The sequence below is a fragment of the Exophiala aquamarina genome, assembly GCF_000709125.1.
Source record: "Exophiala aquamarina CBS 119918 chromosome Unknown aczIA-supercont1.1, whole genome shotgun sequence".
Taxonomy (NCBI): domain Eukaryota; kingdom Fungi; phylum Ascomycota; class Eurotiomycetes; order Chaetothyriales; family Herpotrichiellaceae; genus Exophiala; species Exophiala aquamarina.
Window position 1 is genome coordinate 4,541,606 of NW_013550587.1, and position 25,710 is coordinate 4,567,315.

The following is a 25,710-nucleotide window of genomic DNA, read 5'->3' on the forward strand; positions in this document are numbered from 1 at the left end:
CTCCGTTGAAATGGCAGTTGTATGCCGCGCACGATTTCAGTCGTCGACAAGAACATCTGATCATTTAATCCCTCCTACTTATACCCGACGTCTGTACGTGAGCGGAGTTTGACCGGGTCGGATCGACATAAATTTGTCTTTCTGAGGATTTGATGGAAGTTGCGGCGAAGGTAGGGGTGACGAGGGTTCCTGGTTATCTTGGTGGGTTCAAGTCGAACATAGTAGGATGTTTGATGTATCAATTCTACATGGTTGCGTATTATTCCCACATCACGACCAAAGGAATAGCAAGTTCGGAATTTCCACCGCATGAACCACTTGACATTGCGCACTAGATGTCTCGGACACGCCGGAGCCACCATATGACAAGAGCAGGTCGCGAGACATCTTCAATAGGGTAATCCTATAGACAGAATGGAACATGGCAAAAGAGAGGACCTTCCGTTGCAGGCGAGTATCGCAGAAAGGTTGACCTTTTTGAGAGGATCCAAAAGCGCATTGATGGCTTTGTTTTGCGCTCTCTGCTCTAACATAAGATGCATGCAGTCCTTAGGTATTTGGCAAGCGAGAAACTTGTGTGAACCAACCAGGGACACAACTTCTGATCAGCGACGAAATAGTGCCACTGCCATCTCAGACAAGCTTCAACTACCTAGTCCATATGGTAAGTTGCACCCTGGCCAGCTCCTTCAGCCTTGGCGTCGAATATAGCACCATGGGCGAATTCTGTTCGAGAAAGATTTGATTAGTAGCCGACTTAGGGTATTCGGTGGTTGGGGTCGGCATGAAACTTACGATCGACTTTAGTTGACTTCCACTTCCTCGCGGGGACTTTGTGCTCAAAAAGCAGGTCGATCTCGCCGAATGTACGGTCTTTTGTCTCAGGGAGACGAAAGAAACACCAGATGATGCAGAGCAGGTTAGTGCCTGCCCAGAACAGACCGGATTTGGCACCCCAGTTCCATGCTGTAGGGTAAAAATGTTGATCAGCCTCAAAGAGATTGAAAATGGTGTGGAGTTAGAGACTTACCGCTGGCGGACAACATGCGTGGTGTGATAGTGTTTTGTATAATCTGAATAATATTGTATGCGAATCGACCGATAGCGATAGTCTTGTATCTCAGTCGACCGGATGGCGTCTCAGCCACGATGGGGTAACAGGTTGGTCCCATGCAAATTGTGTTGACTAGAGTACAGATGACCAGTAGAATTCCAATGGCGAGTTGCGCATCGTGGCCACTTCCGAAACCGAGTCCACCAATCTTTATGTCACGAGCAAAGTCAGCCTATACATTCAACGTTTATAAAGCGAGAACACGGGTCCCCAGTAATTTTATCGGAGAGAGACTGTTGGTAGAATGAAAGAGGTTACGCAGAATGTCAACTTACTGTAATCAGAATGACACACATTGCCGAAAGACCCGACAGATAGATAGTTTTTCTGCCGAAGAAAGGGAAAATAAGATAGCAGATGAGCACGCCAATCACAAAACATGCGCAGATAGATATATTGATGTCGAATGTTTGAATCTCCGAGAATCCTGCTGCCTCGAGGAAGACGACCGCGTAGCTGGTCAATGGGTTGCCATCGAGAACCTGCGATGCCCATGTCATGCAGTTCTGCAGATTGATGGTTAGCGTCCTGGACCCTAGGATAACCCTGAATAGACTTACGATTTCAGTTCGGCGCAAATTCGTGCCCTTGAAGCATTCTAAGAAATTTGCGCTCTCCATCTCGGCTTTCTCTATCTCAGTTGTGTGGCGGATATATGCAAGTGTGGCCTCCACCTCCTGCTCCTTTGTTGTGCTGTCTGAGCGAAGGCTCATTAAAGACTTCTTTGCGAGCTCAAGCTTGTTTCGTCTCACTGCATTCCATGGAGATTCAGGGGCAAAATAACACCCGATGAGCAGTGGTAAGGGCCAGCACCATTGGAGGCAGAATGGCAGGCGCCACCCTAAGTCCCCTTCAAGGCCGGCAACCGCCCTCAGGACACCAGCTGAAAGGAGGATCCCGCATCCCCAGCAGAGGGCGACGTAGGCGGTAAGGAAGGGGCGTAGCACTGTTGGTGCGATTTCACAGGCATATGTCGTAGTGAGTGTCTAGATTCATCAGTAAAGATTTCGGCAGCTTCGGGCTCCAGTCCTTGCCTGGAACACTCCCCATGAAATACCGCTCATCGCCTCGCCAAAGGCCAAAACGGAGAGAGAAGGAGCAAAGACAGCAATAAAGATGACCGCGCACATCCAAGCCATAAAGAACAAATATGTAGGCCGACACCCAAAGCGATCCTGAGCGAAGGAGGTGGCAGCAAGACCTGCCAGCTGGCCCACCAAGGCTGAATTCGCAAGACCCGACTGCCATGCTGGGGTGATGATCTTTTTACCTGATTTGTCGTCAAAGGTTCCAAAACGCTCTCTGAATTGAGTTTGCCCGAAGAATGAGTTGATCTGGGTATGAGTCAGCGTCATCGCCAGGGCTCTCTCAGGGAGAAAGGGAGGGAAAGCGAAATCGTACAATGACGACGTCATAGCCTTCCATGATCAGAGCAGTTGAGAGTAAGCAGCTCCAGAAAACGGCTTTCTTGTACTTTTTCAAAGCTTGAGGGATGGTCAACTGGCGGTCGGCAGCATCGCTCTCCTGTGCTTTCTGGATGAGGGTGATTGTCTCTGGATTGCTCAGTTCGAAGTTCTTGAGCTCCCGCTCAGTTGGGACGATCTTTTCAGTCTCCATTTTTGGCACGCCGATGATGTCTGAAGTCCCAAAAATCGGTTGGATGATCGTATATTGAAAAGCATGATAGCAATCAGACAACATGGGCATAAAAGGCTTTTTAAGACTGGCCCCGAAGATCTGGCACGCGGCACCCCAGACCATGTGGGGAGCTGGCTAACAAGAGGATGTAGCCCCCTTGGGCGCTGCAACCCCGCAAAAGCATTTCAAGCGAGTGCAGAATTGAACCGCCGGGTTATTGGGATAACCTGTAAGACTGTAGGAGTCATAGAGCCGGAGAAGGTGGTAATTTCCGACAACCAGGTAGCCTTTCAGGCTTTTAGTGAACGGGATTGAAGTGGATGGCGGGTATATGAAGTGCTTATGCACGGCCGGGAGCCCGCTTCTGGAATTATCGAGTGGTGAGATCCTAATTTCGAGCCGAACAGAATACGGAGGTAGTATGACGAGATAGCTGGAAGCGACAGGAGCCCTCAAGTGCGAGCAAAGAAATTGGCCGAAGACCGATTCACTGTGGATAGCCGTGAGCAAAGTTTCGCTTGATAATTCTAGAGGAATCGTACTCTACAATGGATGAGGATGAGCTTTACTGATGGGAGAAATGTCATCTCGCGAGTGCAAACTATAGTACCCGTATTGCCGACCACAAGAATGACCTACAGTATCAGGCAATCAAATCAAGCTCCCTACGAAGGCACTTCAGTATGGATATTCCTTTTTCTTCTGTACTTCGCACTTGCAGATACCTAGCTAAATTCACTTTCATGAGAAGGGCTCTAGCCAAGGACTCTTGACATCTGCGTGTGGGTGCGGAGTAGCTTCGTGTCAAAAACGTAAAACAAAAAATTCCGAATGATTATTCACAGGACAATACTAGAGAGACGATCACCACTCCGGAGAAAGGACATTGCTTAAGGTAATTTGAAACTCCGTCGGTTAAATCATTACTGGACGAAGTAGATTGTTGGCTCAATAACCTGGGGGGGCTGGGATCGCCAAATGCTAGCTAGTCTTAGCCAGGATGCTTGCCGTGCCTTGTTTAAGTTAAGCGACCGTATGGAGGACGGAAACATACAGTATCAGGCTGGGTTATCAACTTATCAACTTATCAACCAACGGCTCCATATTTTGGGATATACTCCGAGATCGATATAGTTGGCTTGGCATTATCGTTGCCAAGCGTCCCACGCCGAAGGAGTTTAAAGCCGCCACGCCCAATGCCTTCCCGCATTATAGAGGTCAAGTACCTCCCAGGACTGCTGCCTAAGAACTTGCTAGCACCCAGAGGAGTTATGCTGGGACGACAATCTGTGACTGAGTTCAGGCCAAGGCCTCGGAGAAAGGTCGTGTTCTATTGGTCACTAATTGTGCAACCACGTGGGGCACAATCAAACTAGCCTACGGCTCAAAGGAGTGGAAGTTGTGCAGAAACCAGAACGCGAATCAGTGACTTTGCAATAGGGAAGTCGTCATCACTCATCATCATGAGTACCGTCAGTCGCCACGTTGCTCTCTAGACCGAGCGGCTTTACGCCGCAGGAAAGCCGATCAGAAAGCCCTCTCGCCAATACGGGGAGCACCACCCTTCCAGTCATGGCGTTCATAGTAGCGGAACACCAAGTCATATCCATCGAGGTCATGGACTATGCGATCAACGCGACGATAGCCCTTGATGTGATCCATCTTGGCAGTCCGACGTGCAATCTGCCGCTCCAACATTTTCATCTCTGCCAATGCATCGTGACCAGCTGCATTTTGCTCTTCAAATGAGCTTTTGGCTTCAAAGAGAGTCACCGAGAATCGCCCGGGTTTGAAGATGTCCACGACGTGCTGGACGATCTCGACGGTCTCTCGGCCCTTCTGACCAACAGGGACATTGGTTTCGAAGGACGCATAAGAGCAAATGGGTTCAGGTGTAACATGGACAGTAAAATAGTGAGTGCCTTGCTCGCCATCCGGGGCAGGGATGACGCCGTTGGCGGAGAAGCCGCATGGAGTGAACAGATATGCATCGACACGCGAATCCGGGTAGTGTTCTCGGGGATAGACACCTGAGAGTCCACAGGCTTCGGAAACCACAGTACCAAGAGCATGGCCCTCAGTCGTGAGTTCTTCTGGGAACGCTTCGTCCTTGACGGAAAAGTCACCTGCTTCAGATGAAGTACTGCTGAAAATATCCACATGATCATCTTCACTTCTTTGAGAGCCTCTCCACTGATCCTCTGCGACCGCACTCGCATGGTCAAGGTAGAATTGCTGGGCATTGTCCTCGTCCAGATCAGTCATGAGTACTTCAAGTGTCTCATCTTCCCCTTCGCAGACCTTAGGTCCACGATCGAGAACCAAAGACGAAGGGAGCTTCAATTCTTTTGTCTCGGTGATTGGGCTGTCCATGCTTTGAGGACTAGCAGGCGGTGTTAATATGGTATGTGGTTCGGTTAGATAAAGATACCAGTGCTCGCCATTCATCTTGCCGATCATATATGCACTTCCTCCCACAAAAAGCTTATCTAGAGTATGGACCTCATCACGCCAGCTTCTATGGGGACCATGTTGGCGGTCAGGGAAGAGGAAATTTTTGCGACTGTAGAAGACGCGATATGGAGCAGCAGCGACAGCGATTCCACGAGATGGTGGGGCAGTTGAGCGTTCAAAGCCACCAAAAAGGGTTGCAATCTCCAGAATCCGCGGCAAACCACAGAGCAAGGTGGTCGTACCGCAAGTTTTCAAAATAAGCTTGTGAGGGAAGACAAACATGCTCGATTCGGAGAGTAAATATGCATCAACATCATCGGACTCGATGATTGATAGAACTTTGCAGTTGACGAGATCAAGCATGGATTTCCAGATTCCAGCAGGAACAGCCTTCAACCCACATGGCTGTGAACAGCCTTGTAAGTCATGAGCGGCAGGACTGAACCACACCTCTAGCAATTTCTCAGGACCTGAACTTGGTGAGTACTTGATTTGAATCCTCGAAGGAAATCTGTCTTACCTTCGAAGGCATTGCTTGAATCAAGATCAAGCGCGACTTCACGATTAATGGTCAACGACGGAGTATGACTCAAGCTTGAGGGTGAAGCTGTGTAATTTTGGGGGATCCCAATATGTACCATATCCTTGTCGGAGGATGGGACCAAGTCCTCTTGACCGGCGAGTTGGAATAGGGGCAGTGGAGTTGATTAAACACTGATCTTTCGATTCAGTGAAGCACTATCTGCCGCCCAGACGAACAATGCGGTGTCCGCCTGAGAAGAGAAGGCCCACTATCTGTGGGAATATTGGAGGCTGGCTTTTGCCAGCAGCAATAGCGAGTCGAGTAAAATCCCTTCTGAAGGGTCGTTAGGGAGGCCGGGAGGAGGAGAGAAGGAAGAAGATCTCCTGCACGAACGGAATTGTGGGCAGTCTTGGGATGATTTTTTCGGGTTGTTCGATACCGGTGAGAGTATCGACAGCAGAAGTTTTGGAGGAGGCGAGATGAGAGAGGGTCTTATACGTGATCGATCAGAATGTTATGCTTGTATTTCAGAAATTCCCACAAGTAGCAGGTGTTATCTGGGCCTTTGTCTTGAGTCAGAACTGCAACACGTGCGTGCGAGGGCAGGAGAAGTCTTACTTTGCTGGCTTTGATAGGAAGCGTAGCAGGTCTTTGCGGCTCATAGAGTTGTTGAAAGAGGCTAGAACAGAACAAAGGTGGCTATTGCAGCCTACGAGATCAGAGACTCGCCGTACTGCGTAGGTTCGCCAGAATTGCGAAGGTTGTGAAGGGGGCTTGGTGGTGAGCTGAAAAATTCACGCAGCAAAGCGCAGTTGTAGGCAGTGGTGAAAAGCCAAGTGAGATGAATGTACACAAAAGAGTGTGTACATCCAACAGCAATGGTATGATGAGTAGCCAGGCCTGGATGTCTGACAATCGGGATGACAATAGAAGGGATACTGTTCGAAAAACAGCAAACAATGAGGTAGATTTGTATTGAGTGGCACACGGCAAGCAGCACCAGTTGTGTGGTGGATCAGATTTTTGGTTCGGGGAAGAAAATAATGATGGGTCTGGGCTGAATTAGGATCGGGTTGGGCTTCCCGCGGCGGGGCAGTGGCAGGCTGGCAGCTGAAGGGCCGAGCAGGCTTGGGTTGGGGTTTCGTAGGGCCTTGAGAACAGGGCAACAAGAGGAACGAGGGAGCAAGGCACCCTTGAACCCTTGCACCCTTGCAGCCTGCAGCCGGAAAAGCGAAGCAGAGGCCACTCAGGTGAAGGATGACGCACCGCAGCAGCGAGCGGTGTGAGGACTGAGGAACCGGGTGGTGAAGCCGATTCGTGCCGAGGATACACTATGAGTAGGTACTCGTAGTTTTTCAAAATATGGTTTGCCACAACGAGACATTTACAACCAAGAAGTATTATAGCAACGAGATCGTGGCTGTGCCTGCATTCAATTCATGTACATACAGTAACACGGCAATGCCGGCCACCCCCACCAGAGACAGCATCAAGTACAGTGGTCACGGTCGCAGGTGACGGAACAATAAATCTCCGAAGGCACAAGGTGAAGGAAGATTCTAAACAATAGCTTACAGCAAGCACGTGCCTATCTGCGATATGCGAACCATTGATTTCTATGGGCGTGAGAGGACGAATGGCACCTGGTGCCTGCACTTTAATTAATCCTATGGGCGCCACCCCCGCACTCGTCATTGGAAGGGCTGCTGATCCGGGCGCCAGAACCACGAACTCACCCCTGGGCCCTGGGATAGTGGGTGAACTCATCAGGCTGATCATGAGTTAACTTAGGCTTGGCCCGAGCCCCGAAGTGCCCCCGGGGAGACATCTCCTCCGAAGGGCCACGCCTCTTGAAGTCGTCGATGGCTTTCGCCCTATCAATTAGGTACCACATACAGAGGATCCATGCCTGCCAGCACTCACTTGCCTCCAATTCCTCGAACGTACCCAGGTAACTTGGGTGGTGACAGTACCCTTAGGACATTCGTAGATCTTTGACCTTGTCCATTGCGAGCCACACATCTGAAGAATCTAGGACGAATATAATAGGAAGCATCGAGAAAGCCAACGCACGTGCCAGAGAGCACCTATGTGTTTGCCAGAATACCCTTTCCTGCCATACTGTCCAGGGACACGATGTACCATCAGAAGGTTCTCAGTAGGGCGGCTCCCTAAACCGTTCTTCCCTCTCATCACGCCACGAGTCTACAACGCGTGGTGCGCGTATCGTTCACCAGTCGCGGGGAAACCTTTCCAATTCCAGTCATATGACGCCACCCGGTAGTTTTGCCGCTAGTGGTGCGATGGCCTGGCAATGGCTGGCTGGCTGCACTTTTTCTGCTTAGCAATGCAATGGCCCATCACTTTCAAAGGCATTCCCGTCGCATTGTCGACAACCTAGCTGTCCTCCAACCGCTATATTTCTGAACAGCAGACTCTTCCTTCGGGCGAATTGCGCTGTGATGGGACTCCAAAACATCAACCACGTCGTCCTCGTTCTGTCGGGGAAAGGTGGCGTGGGTAAATCTAGTACAACCCTTCAACTTGCCCTCTCCCTCACCCAGCAGGGCCACAACGTAGGAATTCTCGATATTGACCTTACTGGTCCAAGCATACCCAGGCTTTTGAATCTCGAAGACAAGAAAGTCACCCAGGCACCCGGAGGCTGGCTGCCTGTTAAGGTGCATGATGCCGTGAAAGGGACATCGACCGATGGCACAACTGGTGACCAAACCAACCAGTCCTCTCCTCCTGCCCGAGGCTCCCTCCACGCTCTGTCCCTTGCCTTCCTTCTCCCTACGCGCGAGTCGGCCGTGATATGGCGTGGGCCCAAAAAAACAGCCATGATAAGACAATTTGTGTCCGACGTCTTCTGGCCTCCGAACACTGACTATTTACTCATCGATACCCCTCCCGGGACAAGTGATGAGCACATTGCGATCGTGGAGGAACTGCACAAGCTCGCCGCAGACGTGCAACCCATAACAAGCGCAAATGGAAACCTAGCGCTAGATATTGATCCCAGGCCCAAACTCTCGGGCGCAGTTGTCGTCACCACTCCTCAAGCCATCTCAACTTCAGATGTGAGGAAAGAACTCAACTTTTGTGTCAAAACACAGGTCCCCGTCTTAGGGGTAATAGAAAATATGGCTGGATATATCTGCCCCTGTTGCAATGAGATTACGAACATCTTCAGCAAAGGCGGCGGCGAAATCATGGCGAGGGAGACCGGCGTTCCATTCCTAGGCTCCGTTCCATTGGATACTGGATTCGTCGCATTGGTTGAGGGTGTCGAGGATGATCAAATTTCTGGACCTTCTACCGGTGGCTCGGAATCCAGCCAGCCAACTGAGCTAGTTGAGCGATATAAATCATGTGGTCTGAATCCGATTTTTACCAAATTTGCAGCGAAAATTCACGAAAAGTTACAAACCCCGGTGAATTCAGCTCCCTAATATTAGGAGCGATCTTCAGTCTTCCAGAGCTGGCTGACGATCTCACTACTCAGAACCGAAGCTACTGATACCCACGTCGAAGCTATTTCGAAGCAAGGGCCAAGCAGCTCTCAAGACCAGCATCTGAGAGGTTTCCCTCGTGCTGGGCTCCGTGCCATTATGAGAGCCCAGAGGCCTTTGCCACATATGCTGAGCCTCCCACTAATTGGCCCCGGTTTCCCTTTAAGAGAGCCATCGCTCGCCCTTGGACAGAATGGATTGTGAACAAAATTGCGGCCCTCACGCCCAACGGCAGTTTCAGTCTCCACCACATACCCCTTAGACTTCTCCCAACGTTGCCTCTCGAACACTCATGACACATCAAAATTCTGCATTTGTGGTCCAGAAATATACATCTCGAAGTCTACTTGTCGAAAACATATAGATATGCTCGAATGACGTGTTAAATAGATCGCTCTGGTCGCATCACTGGACCAATTGAGCCTCTCAAGAAACCCACATATCTCAAACTGCATCTTCTTTTCAGACACTTAACGAATATCCTTGAACAAATCAAGACGACCTCAGCACTCACTCGTCAAGCACTTTGACTCGTAAGTTCTGCATCCTGCACGAGATACGAAAGGCGGCTCACTTGATGCGACAACACTCAATGTCCAACGTTGGCTGTCCCAGGCATGATGCGAGCAGGGGAACGCACTGCACCGATGACATCCAACCATTTCTGCTCACTCAGGGTTCTGCGCAAGAGCTTCCCGAAAATGTCTAAATGGCCAGCAACACACATTTGTCAGCAAAGACCTCGTTTACACAGATATACGGGACGCGAGAGGGGACAAAAATCAAAAGGTCAGATGCTTGAGATTGTAGTGTTTGGGCCTGCTTAGGCGAAAGAGTAACTCACACATAGCGACACTAGTCAGCGAAACACACAATGAGACAATTCCATAAGTTCTGAACACGGCGCCAGGACCTTCTTGGGCAGCCCAGGAGTTGATGAACGTCGAGAAGCCGTAGAACAGCAGGTTCTTCGCGAGCATCTGCACGATGAAGATCTCGGTTGCGTCGGCGGGGAAAGAATCCCTAATTGTTGTCAATTGATTTCATCACACTTGGACATCTTTTAACTGGCATTTCGCAACGGCGCATCTGATTCTCTTATGCATGCCCACATAACTATTGGCATCTGCTATCTGGCATTTGCTATCTGTCCAAAGGAGAACCAATCTTCGAAGGAGACGGGAAAGAAGATCATTACTCACAAGATGTACAAATTAGCACTGACAGTCGCGACAGTTATGCCGGCACATATGCAACCATGACAGAATGCGCCGAGGAAGTAGCCTTTAGGGGTAGGATGCTCAACATCCCACATCCAAAGGAACCAGCCCAGGGCATACAACATGACGCTGACGATCTGAGCGGGAATGCGGAACTCGGGCTCGTAGGTGCCTTGGTTGCGTCTGATCAAGGCCTTCGTGATGACGTCGACGATATATGCACCAGGAAGACCACCAATGATGCCACCTAGGAGACCGCCAACAAAGAAGTAGCCGTTGCCCGCAGGCGTCAGGTGATAAGGCGGCCCGGACCAGATTTGTGCGATGATATATGCTGTTGATACGTACAGAGCCTGTTGCATATGCCGATGAGTCAACGACATTATTCTGTGCTTGTCATACACACGCGTGCAGGAGGCACTTACCACTGCAAGTCCAGCAACGAGGAGGGTCTGCCAACATTAGTTCATACGCCTCAAACTGATCTGGAGGATATTCCAGGCTCCGGGGACCCACCCATATGACAGCCGGGTTGAGAAGAACAGCTAGAGGAGTGAACAGCAACTTGACAATACTTTCATCAGTGTACTTTCCAGAGAACAGCGCCAGCTCTTGCATGTAGGTTTTCTTCCGCATGGTCGGGGATGAGGATCCAGTATCCGACTCGACCGGTTCAATCTTTGTGTCAGCATTATTTATATTCTCTATCTTCTCAGTCTGTGCGAGTTTCACGCCCATGGAACGCTCATCTGGTAAGGCCGACGATCTGCCAATCTGTGGCTGCTGAGTGGTGGATGCCGTAGAGGTGCGAATGAATTGCGTTTCGGGAAGGAAGAAAAATATCCCTATCGCACCGACAACGACGAATGGTAGGTGAATGATGAACAGGTACCGCCAGCCCAGGTTAGCTGTTATGGGGCCTCCAATGATCGATACCAGCGAAGCAATGCAGGTCAGGGTCAACGTGATGGCTCCTGTCCGGAGCGGTCGCTCGTGGACAAAGTACAGATCGCCGATGACAGCGACTGATAGACTTTCAAAAGCAGTGGTGCCAAACCCTTGCAAGAGACGTCCAGCCATGAGCTTATCGTAGTCTGTATTTGCAGAGATGCAGACTGCTGTGCCGATGATTCCCATGACTCCCGCGAATACAAATTGGGGTCTCTTGCCGTATTTCCGCGCCAGTGCTGATACAACCGGCCTTACTGAAGTTAACTTCACCTTGACCCTCGAGCTCTCGTGGTGGAGAATGAATCTTACCCGATACATCCCACCAGTAGGAGCTGGTACCCCGACAGAACAGCGACATGGTCGAGACTCACATGGAATACTGTCGTCAAAAGGACCGTCGCGGGAGCCAGAATCGGGGCCGGTACCGAAGCGAGAATTATTGTGTTGATAAAGACCAGTGCGAGTGTCAGGTCTTTCTTCCACCTTGGCCAATTCTGCCGAATTAGCTAGAAACATTGCACCGAGAAAAACTCCTTACTAGGGGATCATTTGGGTCATTCGAGGGCTGAGGCACCAGAACGATATCTGACTTCTGCGAGATGTATCAACTTTCTGCCTAGCCAGTATCTCGTCATTGTCCTATACCTTGCCAACTGCGTGCTTGAAGTTGAAAGCAGCCCTGTGACTCTCGTTGTCGAAGAGTATCACTGTGCCGGGAGCCTTGCCCTCCCGTGGTTGGATAACTCCTAGGGACATTGTGATCAAAATCGCCTCGATCAAGAGTGGCAGTAGTGGTATGAGGTGCAAGGCACTATTCTATCGTGTCGTGTCGCGCCGGATCGTGCAGGAAGACGAGGAAGCAGTCGAGACTGTTTGCAGGCATCTGGTCTCTTTCATAGACCTCATGATCGGCATACGTGCTTGTACAACGGCCAGCCAAAGTAAAGCTAACTTTGGGCTTCTATCCCCGCAAAGCTGGGGTTAGTACTTTGGCTGGGATAAATCGAAGAGCCGAAATGTGTCGGAGGACCTGCATGGGTCAAGGTCAGAAGTTGGTGTGGGCATCGGATGGATCGATCCGATGGAGCCTGACAAGCAGGGGAAACCTACCATCTTTCTTTCTGGTTGCTTCCTCCGCATACAATCTGCAGTTGGCTTCTTGGATTAACTCAGGCTGACATTGATTAACTTGGATTCGCGCCTGCATCGGATGGTGTATGGTGATCAACAAACTTCGAAGACCCCCGCGGCCAGGATGCCCGCTGGGTGAATCAGAACAGTTCCGGGAACAATAGAAATTCCTGTTCGAGCGCAGGCTCAATATCACATAGTAGATTCAAACAATCTATATGCTGTCAGCGATACTCTTTCAACCTTTAGATCAGCCCTAGTTGACGCTGGTGCAATCATACAGTTCGTAATTTTCAAACGACGGCTCACCCTGGCCAATAAGGAACCCGAAATCTTGGATATTCGTGTTGTAGTCCCAGGAAGGCTCCAATAATCCATTGTTGTGAAGTTGCGCTTCAACTTCTGGAAGCGCCTTCTCGCACCATCCCACGGCATCCATTGATTGGAGGATTTGCAGAAGATTCCTGACACTATCAATGTGTCTCTCTAGATGAGAGAATGCATCCGCTGTCAAGAATATCTGGATAAGCTCCAGCATATAGTTAAAGTCTAGAGGGAGCCGACTTGATAAAGTACCGTCCCGGTGCATGTTCTGGAGGATATGGAATGATTTCTCGGCTGCTTCAATGCAGATATGGCTCAAGTCATGAAACTTTGTCATTTTATCGTGGTCTTTCAACTCTTCCCGCCGCAATACGCTGCATAGAAGGAATGACCGAGTTGCAAGGACAACAACACTCCAATATCGAACATGGAGCAGACTGATACATCTTCGGTAAGGGGTGGCAACGTGATCTGTGAGAAGCAGATGCGAAGGTAGCTCAGCCAACCACGTTTCCAAAGACAGTAAGAGATCTGAGACTTGTGATAGGATGACACGGCCAGACATTGAAGTTGGGTACAAGATGCCAGTGGTACGCTTAGTCAAGCTCGTGAGCGAAGATGACGATTGCAGATAAGAGAACGGCATATTTGGCCCCAAGTTTAGGATCTACACCAGTTAGTAGTGGTGGCCCATCACGCGTACAATGCTCACTTACATGCTCGGATGGAAATTCTGGTGGAGTGTTTATAAGGCCTTCGGAGATACTGCAAGGTTTCCCTGTTCTGAGTGCTATCTCTTGGTCGAAGTTGTATAGAGTCCACCAAATGGCTCTCGCATGCTCCTTGTCGACAATGCCATGCGATAGTGAGTACTTGTCAACATGAAGTCCGAGAGAAAATGCAACTCTCGCTGCCAAACCGGCGTGTAGATATGCATTGTTGGAGAAGCAATGTCCTTGCAGAGTCAATGCCTAGCCCAGGGTCAGTAGGACACTTTGGCTAGAACCAGAATACGTACTAAAAGAATGAGAGCCCGAACACTGTCGAGATCGGCCTCGTCGCAAACCTCAGGGACCATATCTTTGGCTATAGCGAGATAGTCTGACGATGCCATCGAGTTGTGGCTGTTACTAGCTTCCATCGACCCTAAGGCAAAGATGCAGCACAATGAACACAACCAGGAGCTACTCAATGATGAAGTGACATTGGAGTATGTGTTCTCCAACCTGGTGTGGAAATTTTCAGAGGAGTATAGCCAGTACAAGCAATGCACATCACGAAAGTAAGAAGAAACATATGCCAGGCAAACCTCCTTCTGGGGCAACCATGCCTTTCGTTGAGATTTATGGGTTGCAGGAGACGAAGGCGTGGCAGGGGGCAAGGTTGCTGTTCTCATGGGAGGGATCACGTCCTTCTCAGCCCTTGTCTCCGACACCGGGTCTAGTCGACGAACAGCTGCATTGAAGCTAATGCCGGAATCAGCTCCAACAAATCCTATCAGTGTTAGGACGTATGCAGAAGCAGGGTTTCTGGCACCTACTATACTCCCCAGTTGAATCTACCATCATGCATCCAAGATCAGCATGGAGATTTTTGATTTCTTCCGCAACCACTCTCTCTTCTCCCGGAGAGGGTGCTTCATGAGGACCGCGGGCTTCTTGCGATTCTGGGAGAGGCTGTTGCTCGGGAGCCAACACCGAGCGATCGCGGAATGAAGGCGACAGAGTGCTGTTTTCACCGAGCTGCGAAGCAAATTCGCGCAAGACAGACACGTCTATCTCATCGTGCGGGATGTGATGTTGGACAATCTTCTTCAAGAGCGCGTACTCTTCTTCGGAAACGTAGTAGTACGGCCGCTGCTTCCTTTTCCCTCTGTCGATCTGGCAAGCTGCGCTGATGCTCTTGCAGTAATCACACGGTCCAGGATCTAAAGACGTCAATTACCGCTTCCTGATGCAGCAGATGAATGCGCACCTGGATTTCTGCACTAGGCCATTGCCATCAGCACCGTAGGGTTCAATTTCCCAGCAAGGCTCTTACTTTGGTCTTGCGAGCTCTACATCTGTCACAGCTGATGACAGTCCGATCGACTTTTGTTCGTTTTCTCTCGTATACCTCGGCCATCTCAACTGCTCAGCAACTGCCTCTCCTCAGCGATCTGTATTCTCCGGTTGTCAACAACGCTTTGACGCCTTCCTAAGGCAACGGAATTGGTGCATATTCTTTTGTTCGTGCCGTTTCTTATGCACTCGTCCTACTGTCGATGAAGTCTTCTTGTACGGGACTAGTAGCTTCATGAATTAATGTGTGCTCGCAAAAAGAGTTTCCTTGTCGTCAAGTTAAGTACATCAAAAGTTGAGGCTAAGCCCCCGCAAAAGTCTACCATCAGATCTTGTGGGGAACCTCGGCAGTTGTGGTTCCAAATAGGTCCTATCAATCTTAGCAGTGTGCCAATTTGGACATTCCTCTTCCACCCTTTGCTAGTGTATCAGCACACTAGCTATTCAGACTGTGAGATGCGAGATCCCGTCCCTTATCACACGTAACCTTGTCTTGTGATAATGTTGTAACCTGGGTCCTCGATTTGAATATCCGTCCTCACGAGAAATTCTAGAGGCATTTCCACCAACATGCCCTTGATCTTCGCCAACTCCTCCTTAACCTGCTTGAGACCCTCCTCTCCTTTTGCAAAATTGCTCTTAGCAACATGTCCCCACCGAGCCATTTGAAAGCCATCAGGTCCTGTGAATCGCTTCCAAAACAAGGCCTGATATTGGAGCCATGTTTTCGCTGTGTCATCTGGCATCGGAGCGAACACCTTGCGAAATGCAAGGGTGTTCTCGTGAGCGACAGAATTCCAGTGTTTTTGCATCTCGTCACTGATGGGGTCTTGCACAACCCGGTCCAGCAGAGTGTCAAAGTCATATTCGTTAAGTCCTGGAGCAGGGGAAAAGTGACTGTCCGGTTTGCGCATATCTTGAGGTGGAAGGAGGCCCAAGTGCTTCCGGAAGAGGTATCTTCTCAGCTTTGCTGCAAATTGGCTGGCTTGATACGGTTTCCTATCCATTAGAATCTCGAGAGGTGTTTGATCCTCAATCACCAGTGCAACCTCCGAGTCGCGGCTGCCCTTGAGCGAGCGATCATTGAGGTTCGCAGATCCAATGATCACAACTCGATCGTCTGCGATGAGCAGTTTGGAATGCACGTAGAGCTCCTCACTGACAAAAGCATCGATTTCTTGTATGGAGCCGCCGCCTTGCCAGGGAACTTTTCGTATGTCTGCGCTGCCCGCCATGTAGCATGAGCTGACCGTGTCCCATTCACTGGTGTGGCCCGAGGCTTTTTGGTATTTCTGATATGCCTCATGATTTTGTGTGACATTGTCTCCTTCGAATTCTCCGAACTCTTTCTGGGCGCGAAGACCAAAAGGATCCACGATATCGTCATGGTCCTGGCTTGCCTGAGTGTACTCAACACCACTGGCTTTCTCTGTCTTCTGCAGAATAGCACTTTCATTGAGACGATCGTAGTTGCGTAAATTGTAGAATCGTATATAATCCGCAGGGTCAAGGCCAGCCCTTCTGATCTTATCCATAATACTGAAGCCTCCCCGACTTATGGATTTGTACTGGAGTTTCATGATTGCTCGTGGGGGATGTCCTGTAATTAATGCTTGCAGATCACCTGGAAATGCCGGTACTGAGGGCATGACCACAATCACTTTATACTTCTTCTTCTCCCGAGCAGCTCTCAAGATACGCTGAACGAGTGCTTCACCAATCCTATTCCAGACGGTACCAATCCAAGAACCTGTAGCCGTGATAAAGAACTGGTGTTCCAGATAAACAAAATGTTCGCTCTTCTCGATAGCATCGACATATGCATTGTAAACGCTGTGTTCTGTGGGTAACGCGCTGCTCCAATTTGACACACTACGAACAAATTGACAATTCATGTTACCATTGGCTTGAAGGATCGGGTTATGAGTCGAATTTAAATCGTCCATTATTTCTGGAAGTGGCGAATAGCGTTGGTCTACGGGCAAGCCAGTATTGTACTTCATGCCATGAATGAAATTCCAACGATGCACAAAGTGTTTGCAGGCGTCTGAGACGGCGGGGCCAGTGAAGCTGATGGAGATATCCTGCCATCCCATACGAGACGTTGTCAATCGGCTGAGTTTGTTGTGCTCCCATCTGTCGAGGTTCTTGTAGTCCATCACTCGAGCATTGTTGTAGTCCTGGCCCGGGAAAACGATCTCGTCAAGGTTCCCAGGATGCGCATCAGCGATCGGGTGCTGGATAGTATCCCATCTACCGTATGACAAGTCGATGCCACCCAGGAACACCAGATCCCTGTCACAGATAACGACTTTCTCATGATGGGCCCACAGCAATGTTGGCCCACCTGCGATGGCAAACATGCTCTGAAGGGTGTCATCTGAGATTTTACCTAGTCCTGCAGCTCCACCGGCCATGACACTTTGAAGAGTACTCTTAGTGGAAGATATTGCACCTTTAACACCTGAATAATGGTCGGGGTATCTAAACACAGAGATATTTGGGTGCAGAGCCTCAAGCGCGTTTTTCGTATGATGAGAGGATACTATATTCGACACACATTAGTGATGTCTAAATTTCAGAGTGCAAGGCTACATGGGCTCTGGAGACTAAAACAGGAGAGCACTTACGGGACATAAACTGTGGCACCTCCTTAAAAACCACAATGTTGACTTTCACACCACGTTGAGCCGCAGCCTGAAGCATCCGGTCTAGTCGATATTTCTCGTTTTCTGAGGGCGGTCTTCTCAAGTAGACCTCTGGCGAAAGGAACCCTGTGATAGCACTCTTAACAGATGTTCTTCCTCGGCAGCCTCCATTGAGTCAACTCACATCCGAGAATCCATACAGACTCCTTGACATTTTCCAGTGCTTCAGATACAGCCCAAAAGTAAGCACAGCCATCGACATGGAACTTGACACTGTTCCCTCCGCGAACTGGTGCGGAGCTGGCATGTCGGTGTTTGAGACTTGGATCCTGACCTCCGATCAGACCAGACACAGCACTAGATAAGCTGCCCAGCGACAGTTTGCTAGTCACATTGTCCAGATTGGCAGATTTCTGGAGATTATGGGCGGCCGTTGAGGCCTTGTTGATGAGGAAAGACATTTTCAACTTCAACGACAAACATCAAACCTAATGGGTGGGAAAGCCTTGCTACTAATAAAGCAAGGATCACAGACCGGCAAGCCGAGCTGTTCAATGTTGGCAGCTCAGTCTTTTGCTCCATTGGCGCTTCTCGTTAGTGCGTGAGCTCTGTCAATTATCGTCCCTGCTCCTTTTCCATGTCAGCCGTGGCTTGAACTCCTCTATGTTTCTGGCAAGTCCAAAAGTCTCATAGATGGTAGCCATTAGGTGTTGAAGAATTGTCAGCTGAGTCCTGAGTTAGGCCACCTACCGTCGATCGGCGAGAATTCATAGATGTGAACATGCAGATCATGGAAAGTGCTTTAAACGTGAACGATTGGATGATATGCATGTAAATATTTAGGTATCTGTCAACATCTCGTTTCCCCCATATCGCCCACCCATTGATTCGGTACTAGACAATTTTTGTTATGCGCATTGCAGTGGCTGTACGTAAGCATCCTTATATTGTCATTGTTGAGCATTGATTGAGTTCAGGGTCTAACCAGATAAAATGCTGCGCAGAGAGGAGAAGTTGGTTCTCAAGACACTAATTGGCCAGTCCAGATCTGATTTGCTAGAGACTTTGACAATGCAGATGAAGAGCAAGAAACATTTGTTCAGCTGGTTCCCGCATTTAAGAATGGCAACCTAATTTTCACGTACATAATCTCGCGAACTCACGTAAAGCCTTTCCGATTTCGCTTATCTCCGATGCTCCAAGCGAATCCAAGAACCAAAATGACTAGCGTTGCATGCAGCCACGGATGCTCCTAACACCACCTCAGCTATGTTTCCAGTACTGGGCAACATCTTTCCTGCGTTTTAGTGTGCTTGAAAACTTATTGTTGGAAGAAACGGCCTTTCCTGACAGACCCGGCCAATATCAACAGTCTAGGATACGCTAGCCGTGCATCTCTCCGCCAGTAGAAGAAACTCGAGAGGTAGCTGAAATATGTTGCCAGTCAAAGTTGTTCCCATGGCCATGTGGATTTATAATATGTCTGAGAAGGAGTCTTTGAGTCTGGCTTTGAGCGATCAAAGTCCCACCTCCAGACCCAACAATCTTTGAATTCATTTGGCCCAACATCATTCCTCGTGTTGCAGCATGTTCAAATTCAAAGGCGGTACCAGCGTGAATATCAACAGCCATGAGAACCAAAACCCAGATCCGCAGGCGTCCATCTATCCACACAGGATAGCAGAAGATGCCCCATACTCGACCGCAGAAGCTAACCTGCGCTCTGCTATCTTCATCCCATCAGAGTTCAAATGCGGCCTCGACGGCAAGACTCCAGTCATACTTGTTCCCGGTACAGGTTCCTATGGAGGCGAAGCATTCAACCACAACTTCGCCAAACTGCTGAAAGCAAGCCCATTCGGAGATCCTGTCTGGCTCAACATCCCAGGGAGAATGTGTGATGCATCTCCCAAGAACGCAGAGTATGTTGCATACGCTATAAATTACATATCAACAGTGTCGACAAAGCAAGTTGCAGTAATTGCCTGGTCTCAGGGGAACTTGTCTACACAGTGGTCACTCAAGTACTGGCCTAGCACTCGTGCAGCAGTCAGCAACTTCATATGCCTGTCGGCGGACTTCAGAGGCACCATAAACGCTTGGGGTTTGTGTCCAATACCAGGAACAGTTCCAGGAACGCCAGCTGTTTGGGCTCAGACTAGAAACTCGAAATTCATTGCCGCTCTTCGATCCAATGGCGGTGATTCAGCTTACGTCCCTACAACATCGATATACTCAGCGACTGATGAGGTCGTCCAGCCTCAATTCGGACCCTTTGCATCTGCATTGATGAAGGACGAACGGAATGTAGGAGTGACAAACTGCGAGGTGCAAGTGCAAGCTATGTTCATGCCTGCAGGTCTCGCATATTCTCATGAAGGGATTATGTATCATCCACTGGCGTGGGCACTGACAGCAGATGCCCTCACTAAGGGTGGCCCAGGTGATCTGACTCGCATCAATCTAAAATCGGTCTGCCTGCACAGAAAGGCACCAGGCTTGAGTCTTCTCGACGCGACTCAAACGCAGGCTTTGAGCGGATGGTGCTTGAAGAGTATTCTCACCTTCCTGCCGAAGCCGTGGCGGGAGCCAGAGCTTCCTCTATTTGCAGCAGCAGAAAATACAACATACACCCCAGAAATTGTTGAGGCCGTTATACCCCCCATACCGGCACCAGTAACAACCGAGACAGCTGTTCCACTTGCTTAAGATACATATTTGAGGCTGGCAAAATCAAACTCCGAAAGCATTTCTTCCCCCATTGTGGCTGGAACTACAATCTTTTAACATAAATTTCCTTGGTTTACGATGATCATTGAAACAAGGTGGGTTGCCAGCTTGTTCATCTGAAACCCTCGTGTAGCCTTCTCAATTCGAAGTGGCCATCGGCCCGGGCATACAGAAGCCCTAGGACAACGTCTCTAGCAGGAAATGTCCAAGCACTAATGAATGCCGAATAAGCTGCCCTCCACGATTGGAGGATTCTTTCGGAGTGATAATGCCGAAACCCCCTTTCATTAATGCTTGTACTTTTAAATGTGCCGAGCCGAGTTAGAGAGCCATCTAAGCTCGCTCCACGTACCCCGCAGACAGTTTTTCAAATGCCTGCAGTATCATGCAGACTGTGGACGTAGGTGGGACGATCGCCATTCCCTAACACTCTGGGGCAATGCCTAGTTTTGGAGAATGGGGTGTAGATATTGTGAAATGCGGAGAGCCAGACCGTGTTGAAAAGGTACAAAGAGTGCCTTCGTTGACGTACAGGGACTCGTGAGGTGCACATGTAGTCGTGTCCCGACTTCGAGAATCGTTATCGAGATTTCTAATTGGGATACCTTGAGCCAACCTCCATCTTGAGAGAGGACTATGATAGACATGGCAGACGAGTTAGCAGAACTGAAAGCTGAGGTCAAGCGGCTGCATGCTAAAATACAAAAGGTGGAAGGTGGGTTGACCATGGGGGTCTCTTCTCTGGTCTAGAGAAGTAATCACTGATACAGAGAGACAGATGAAGCAGAAATCAGGAAAGTGCATTTCAAATATGGCTACTACCTGGACAAATGTCTCTACAACGAGGTAGGTTCGCAACGGAAGAAGCGTCTTCCAAAACCCTAACAAAGCCGTCCATCGAGCAAATAGGTAGTCGACATGTTCTCGAACCACCCCGACGCATACGTTGAGTTCCTGGGGTCACGGTATCGACGTAAAGAAGGCATCCGACGATTATATATCGGACGGTTCCAGAACACGTTCGTCAAGGGGCGCAACGGACCGGTATACGGCTTCCTCCTCGACCACCCGATGATGCAGGAGATCGTGGACGTGGACCCGTCAGGGACGCGAGCTTGGGCACGGATCCGCGCCCTCATGTCCGCAGGCACGCACCAGTCGATCCAAGAAGAGCATCCGCGTGGACACGCGCAGTGGTGGGAGGGCGGACTGTACGAGAATGAATACATCAAGGAGGACGGCGTGTGGAAGCCGTTCCGCTACCGCTATTTTCCATTCTGGCACGCGGATTTCGAGCGTGGCTGGTCCCATACCAAGAAGAACTATATCCCCTGGCCGAAGAAGACGTTTCCTGAGGATCCCATCGGTCCGGACGAGTTGATCGAGCAGCAGATGCTCTGGCCGGACACGAGGGTCATTCCATTCCACTATCCGCATCCGGTCACTGGCGAGAAGGTCAAGGAGGATGACCTCAGGGCTCCTAAGTATGGCCAAGATGTCAGCACCGCGTTGCCGGCGTTGACATTGGCGTTACCACAAGATCAGCAGGAAGCGCTGGCGAAGGATAACGGTACCCTAGCGGACAAGGCGGTGGTGGCAGACATTGTGAAGAGCAACGCCGAAATTGCAGATGCTGCACCTGCTTGAGACTAGTTTCGAGTAGCGAAGTCTGCTAGTGAAGACACGCTCCCAAATATAAATTGAACAATATCTAAACTTGTGCAGGGGAGGACAACAAATTTCATTTGTTCTAAATCTGCATCACTCAAGGCTCCAAAGGCAGTTTAAACACTCTGATAGCATTACCTCTCGCAATATCATCCTGTACCTTCTCACCGTCTGGCCCATCAAAAGTGACGCTCCTCCACCATTCCATCCCTTCCTCTGTCTTCTCATAAGGTGTGTCAATGGCGAACTGAACTCTGTCCGAGCCAAGCAGGTCGACGCATAGTTTAAGCCCCTGGGTGAAGAAATTACCCGACGTCGTGATGTGAACATTGTGCTTGAAGTAGTAAGTATAATCGTGTTTGCAAGGGCGTGAAGACTGCTTGTGTGGCATGTTCAACCAGTGGTCAGCACGGTGCAGGTTAAAAGGGATATTCTCTCCCAGATGGCCGACCACGATCTGCACTCTGGGAAACCGGTCGAAAACTCCTGTGACGTAGACAAGAGAGACAGGTCAGTTATATCTCGTGGAGATTGCTACTACGACGTAGGTCACCCCGGAGTTGAAGACATACCACCAGAGCAAATAGCATAAACATGCCAACTCAAGTCCAAGTGAAATTGAACTCCAGCACCAAGCAGATGGCCCCGTTTTCCATACTGGGGTGCCTCTGGCGCCAAATCCGGCGGTGGCGGATACCTAGGATGGAAGTATATAGGGACATCCAGTTCCTCAACAACCTTCCAGAAAGAATCGTAGTCTTTAGTGTCGTAGTACACTCTCCCAGCGCCGTCGGCCCCAACAGACTGGTAGTCATTGACCAGACCACCGAAGAAGCCCTTCTCTTGGACTGCTCTCCTGAGCTCTGCTGCAGCCTGGAGGGGATCATGCATATTCAGAGCTGCGAGCGCACCAAACCGCGCAGGGTTGGTCTTCACCTGCTCACTCAGCCAGTTGTTCGACCTCGTTGCCATTTCCTGTGCGGTCTGTGGATCCGTCTGGCCCTGACAACCGGGTGAAGTGTGTGCAAGTAGCATGTACTCGACACCCTGCTCGTCCATGATGCGCAGGCGGTCCTCATGTAGGTCCAGTAACCGCTTTGCGTGGCTCGCGGATGCCGCGTCAATATCAACCAGCCCCGGGATCAGGCATTTTATTGTCTCTCCGATGGTTGAGACCGAGCCTGGATCGATGGTTGCTTCTTCGACTGCTACGACGCCACGCATTTTCAAAAGTGTACGGCGGCGTGTCTGGACAGAATTACTCCTCAAAGGTGACCTGTGAACATTCAGTGCACCTGCCTTTGGAGTGTCTCCGTCTAAATGATGGAGTGTTGTCAATTATCTAGATTAGGAAAGGGGGCACATTGTGTTGGACCTCTGTGTGGGGAAGAGAGTTCACAGTCATGCAGAGAACCACCCCCCCCCCCCCCCCCCCCCCCCCCCTATCGGCAGCATGAAGCCGATGGCCATTACCCCAAGCCAAGCAGAGAACCTATGCAAGAGTGATAAGGGATTATCCTGGACAGCACTTTCAAGCTCCATCCCATAACATTCGGCAGTTGGTAGACATATGTTGCCGGAGGGACTCGAGGCCGCTCAACCATGTCTGGTAAATGGATTCCACTTACTCGGAGTCCACCGAACAGGCTCAGTTGCTGTGAACATATCATTGAGGATTCCACAAGAACCCTATGGAGGACCTGAGAGAAATGGTGCAATAAACCAGGTGAGCCTGGAAGCAACAAAGCCAGCGCCATGGCACACATCTACGACCTCGCACCGCAGGTTGTGTCAAACTATACGAGCGGCCGGAAAGCAACCGACCAAGTCAAGTACCCAGATACAGGAGTATTCCAGGGCTTCAACAAACCCTCAAGACTAGAAGGCGACGTCTTCGATCTTGAGTTCGATGGTGTGATTCCACCCGAGATCAATGGAACCTTCTATCGAATCCAGCCTGACCATAGATTCCCGCCCATCTTCGAGGACGACATTCACTTCAACGGGGATGGAAGTGTGACCGCGATACGTATTCAGAACGGACATGCGGATTTCAAGCAGCGGTATGTTCATACCGATCGATACAATGCTGAGAGCCAGGCTAGACGAGCCTTGTTCGGGAGGTACCGCAACCCATACACCGACAATGAGATCGTGAAGGGTATTGTGCGGACGGCGGCAAACACCAACATCACTTTCTGGAGAGGCGTCCTCCTCGCTTCGAAAGAGGACGGTCCACCGTATATAATGGACCCTGTGACGCTAGAGACGATCGGTCGCTATGACTTTGAGGGTCAGATCTTAACCCCGACTTTCACCGCCCATCCGAAATTCGATCCGGACACGGGAGATATGTTATGTTTTGCGTATGAGGCTGGCGGTGACGGGCATGACGGTTCAAGAGACATTGTGGTCTGGACAATCGACCGTGATGGAAAGAAAACCGAGGAAGCTTGGTACAAGGCTCCCTTCTGCGGGATGATCCACGATTGCGGGATCAGCAAGAATTATATGGTCTTACCTCTGACTCCTGTGAAGTGGACATCGATGGATCGTTTGAAAGGAGGACAGAACCACTGGGCTTGGGACCCTAATGAAGATCAATGGTATGGCGTGGTGCCGCGGAGGGGCGGGAAACCAGAAGACATAGTCTGGTTTCGTGCCGATAACGGCGAGTCTCCCAGCTTCCTATCCCTAAGATTCGCCCTCGCTCATACCATCTAGCCTTCCACGGCCATGTCGCAGGATGCTACGAGAACGACGAAGGGCACATAGTCTTCGACCTCACCGTCGCCGACGGCAACGTCTTCTTCTTCTTCCCTCCACTTGACGAGAAGGAATCACCCCTGGCCAAGCGGAACCAGCTTCGAAGCCCGACATGCCGATGGATCTTCGACGCGAAAGCAAAGTCGGGAACCAGAGTCACGCCCACAGAAACTTGGCTGACCAATGGCGAATTCTCCCGCATTGACGACCGGTTCGTCACAAAGAAGTACAACCACTTCTGGCAAGCAAAGGTGGACCCGACGAAACCATATGATTTCGTCAAATGCGGCTCTCCTGCCGGTGGCTTGTTCAATTCTCTGGGCCATTACACATGGCACGAGAGAACCGAAGACGTGTACTTCGCGGGACCGACGGCGACACTCCAGGAGCCATCTTTCATTCCGAAAGAAGGGGGAGGAGAAGGCGAGGGATGGGTCATCGCATTGCTCAACCATCTGGATGTTCTGCGAAACGATATTGTCGTCCTGGATGCTTTGGATGTCGCAAAGGGGCCTGTAGCGGTGATACATCTGCCGTTCAAACTGAAGTTAGGCTTGCATGGAAATTTCGTGGATCAACGGGATATTGAGGAATGGCAGAAGCGGCGTTCAGCATCGGGCGATCTGGGGCCGGCACAGCCGGCCAAGGACCCTTTGCCGTGGCAAGTACGCCAACGAGAGTTGAGCTCTCGCCAGAGTGAGCCGAACGAAGAGAACGGTAATGGCACAAACTGTGTCAATGGGCATGTTTAGCAGCATCAAGTTGAATGCCTCCGGAGATAGCTGTAAGTACTTAGGTAGTCAGAGGGTGGTTTTAGCATGGATACTGCGTTACGCACTAGGCCATATTTTCTTCTATGAGATTACGATGTATATAGCGGCCGTGCCCCTCGTTACATGTAGTCGTACAACCAGACCTCTTGCGCCGCTACAACAACACAAGCGAAAGGAGCAAGATCAGGCTCCCTA

General features: G+C 50.1%; 10 protein-coding genes across 10 annotated transcripts; 4 read left to right on the forward strand and 6 right to left on the reverse strand.

Annotated features, from left to right (window-relative positions):
• Positions 1-652: 652 nt before the first annotated feature.
• On the reverse strand, positions 653-2,875 carry A1O9_01603 (MFS transporter, SP family, general alpha glucoside:H+ symporter; the record flags this gene model as incomplete). Its single annotated transcript, XM_013410761.1, has 7 exons — positions 653-726; positions 796-966; positions 1,031-1,262; positions 1,390-1,620; positions 1,675-2,100; positions 2,158-2,448; positions 2,516-2,875. 7 exons carry the CDS (start codon positions 2,873-2,875, stop codon positions 653-655), a joined length of 1,785 nt encoding a protein of 594 aa, XP_013266215.1.
• A 1,404-nt stretch (positions 2,876-4,279) lies between these two features.
• A1O9_01604 (adenosylmethionine decarboxylase) lies at positions 4,280-5,847 on the reverse strand (the record flags this gene model as incomplete). Its single annotated transcript, XM_013410762.1, has 2 exons — positions 4,280-5,676; positions 5,727-5,847. 2 exons carry the CDS (start codon positions 5,845-5,847, stop codon positions 4,280-4,282), a joined length of 1,518 nt encoding a protein of 505 aa, XP_013266216.1.
• Positions 5,848-8,191: 2,344 nt separating this feature from the next.
• Positions 8,192-9,184, forward strand: A1O9_01605 (methionyl-tRNA synthetase; the record flags this gene model as incomplete). Its single annotated transcript, XM_013410763.1, has 1 exon — positions 8,192-9,184. One exon carries the CDS (start codon positions 8,192-8,194, stop codon positions 9,182-9,184), a length of 993 nt encoding a protein of 330 aa, XP_013266217.1.
• A 1,258-nt stretch (positions 9,185-10,442) lies between these two features.
• Positions 10,443-11,931, reverse strand: A1O9_01606 (uncharacterized protein; the record flags this gene model as incomplete). Its single annotated transcript, XM_013410764.1, has 2 exons — positions 10,443-10,798; positions 10,890-11,931. The coding sequence occupies 2 exons, from the start codon at positions 11,929-11,931 to the stop codon at positions 10,443-10,445; spliced, it is 1,398 nt and encodes a 465-aa protein (XP_013266218.1).
• An 871-nt stretch (positions 11,932-12,802) lies between these two features.
• A1O9_01607 (uncharacterized protein) lies at positions 12,803-13,984 on the reverse strand (the record flags this gene model as incomplete). Its single annotated transcript, XM_013410765.1, has 3 exons — positions 12,803-13,537; positions 13,587-13,841; positions 13,889-13,984. 3 exons carry the CDS (start codon positions 13,982-13,984, stop codon positions 12,803-12,805), a joined length of 1,086 nt encoding a protein of 361 aa, XP_013266219.1.
• A 1,422-nt stretch (positions 13,985-15,406) lies between these two features.
• A1O9_01608 (uncharacterized protein) lies at positions 15,407-18,039 on the reverse strand (the record flags this gene model as incomplete). Its single annotated transcript, XM_013410766.1, has 3 exons — positions 15,407-17,475; positions 17,561-17,704; positions 17,763-18,039. The coding sequence occupies 3 exons, from the start codon at positions 18,037-18,039 to the stop codon at positions 15,407-15,409; spliced, it is 2,490 nt and encodes an 829-aa protein (XP_013266220.1).
• A 1,126-nt stretch (positions 18,040-19,165) lies between these two features.
• A1O9_01609 (uncharacterized protein) lies at positions 19,166-20,287 on the forward strand (the record flags this gene model as incomplete). The annotated part of the gene is made up of 1 exon (XM_013410767.1): positions 19,166-20,287. One exon carries the CDS (start codon positions 19,166-19,168, stop codon positions 20,285-20,287), a length of 1,122 nt encoding a protein of 373 aa, XP_013266221.1.
• Positions 20,288-20,953: 666 nt separating this feature from the next.
• On the forward strand, positions 20,954-21,955 carry A1O9_01610 (uncharacterized protein; the record flags this gene model as incomplete). Its single annotated transcript, XM_013410768.1, has 3 exons — positions 20,954-21,023; positions 21,081-21,154; positions 21,218-21,955. 3 exons carry the CDS (start codon positions 20,954-20,956, stop codon positions 21,953-21,955), a joined length of 882 nt encoding a protein of 293 aa, XP_013266222.1.
• A 118-nt stretch (positions 21,956-22,073) lies between these two features.
• On the reverse strand, positions 22,074-23,200 carry A1O9_01611 (uncharacterized protein; the record flags this gene model as incomplete). The annotated part of the gene is made up of 2 exons (XM_013410769.1): positions 22,074-22,462; positions 22,549-23,200. The coding sequence occupies 2 exons, from the start codon at positions 23,198-23,200 to the stop codon at positions 22,074-22,076; spliced, it is 1,041 nt and encodes a 346-aa protein (XP_013266223.1).
• Positions 23,201-23,731: 531 nt separating this feature from the next.
• On the forward strand, positions 23,732-25,494 carry A1O9_01612 (uncharacterized protein; the record flags this gene model as incomplete). The annotated part of the gene is made up of 2 exons (XM_013410770.1): positions 23,732-24,635; positions 24,701-25,494. The coding sequence occupies 2 exons, from the start codon at positions 23,732-23,734 to the stop codon at positions 25,492-25,494; spliced, it is 1,698 nt and encodes a 565-aa protein (XP_013266224.1).
• Positions 25,495-25,710: the final 216 nt, after the last annotated feature.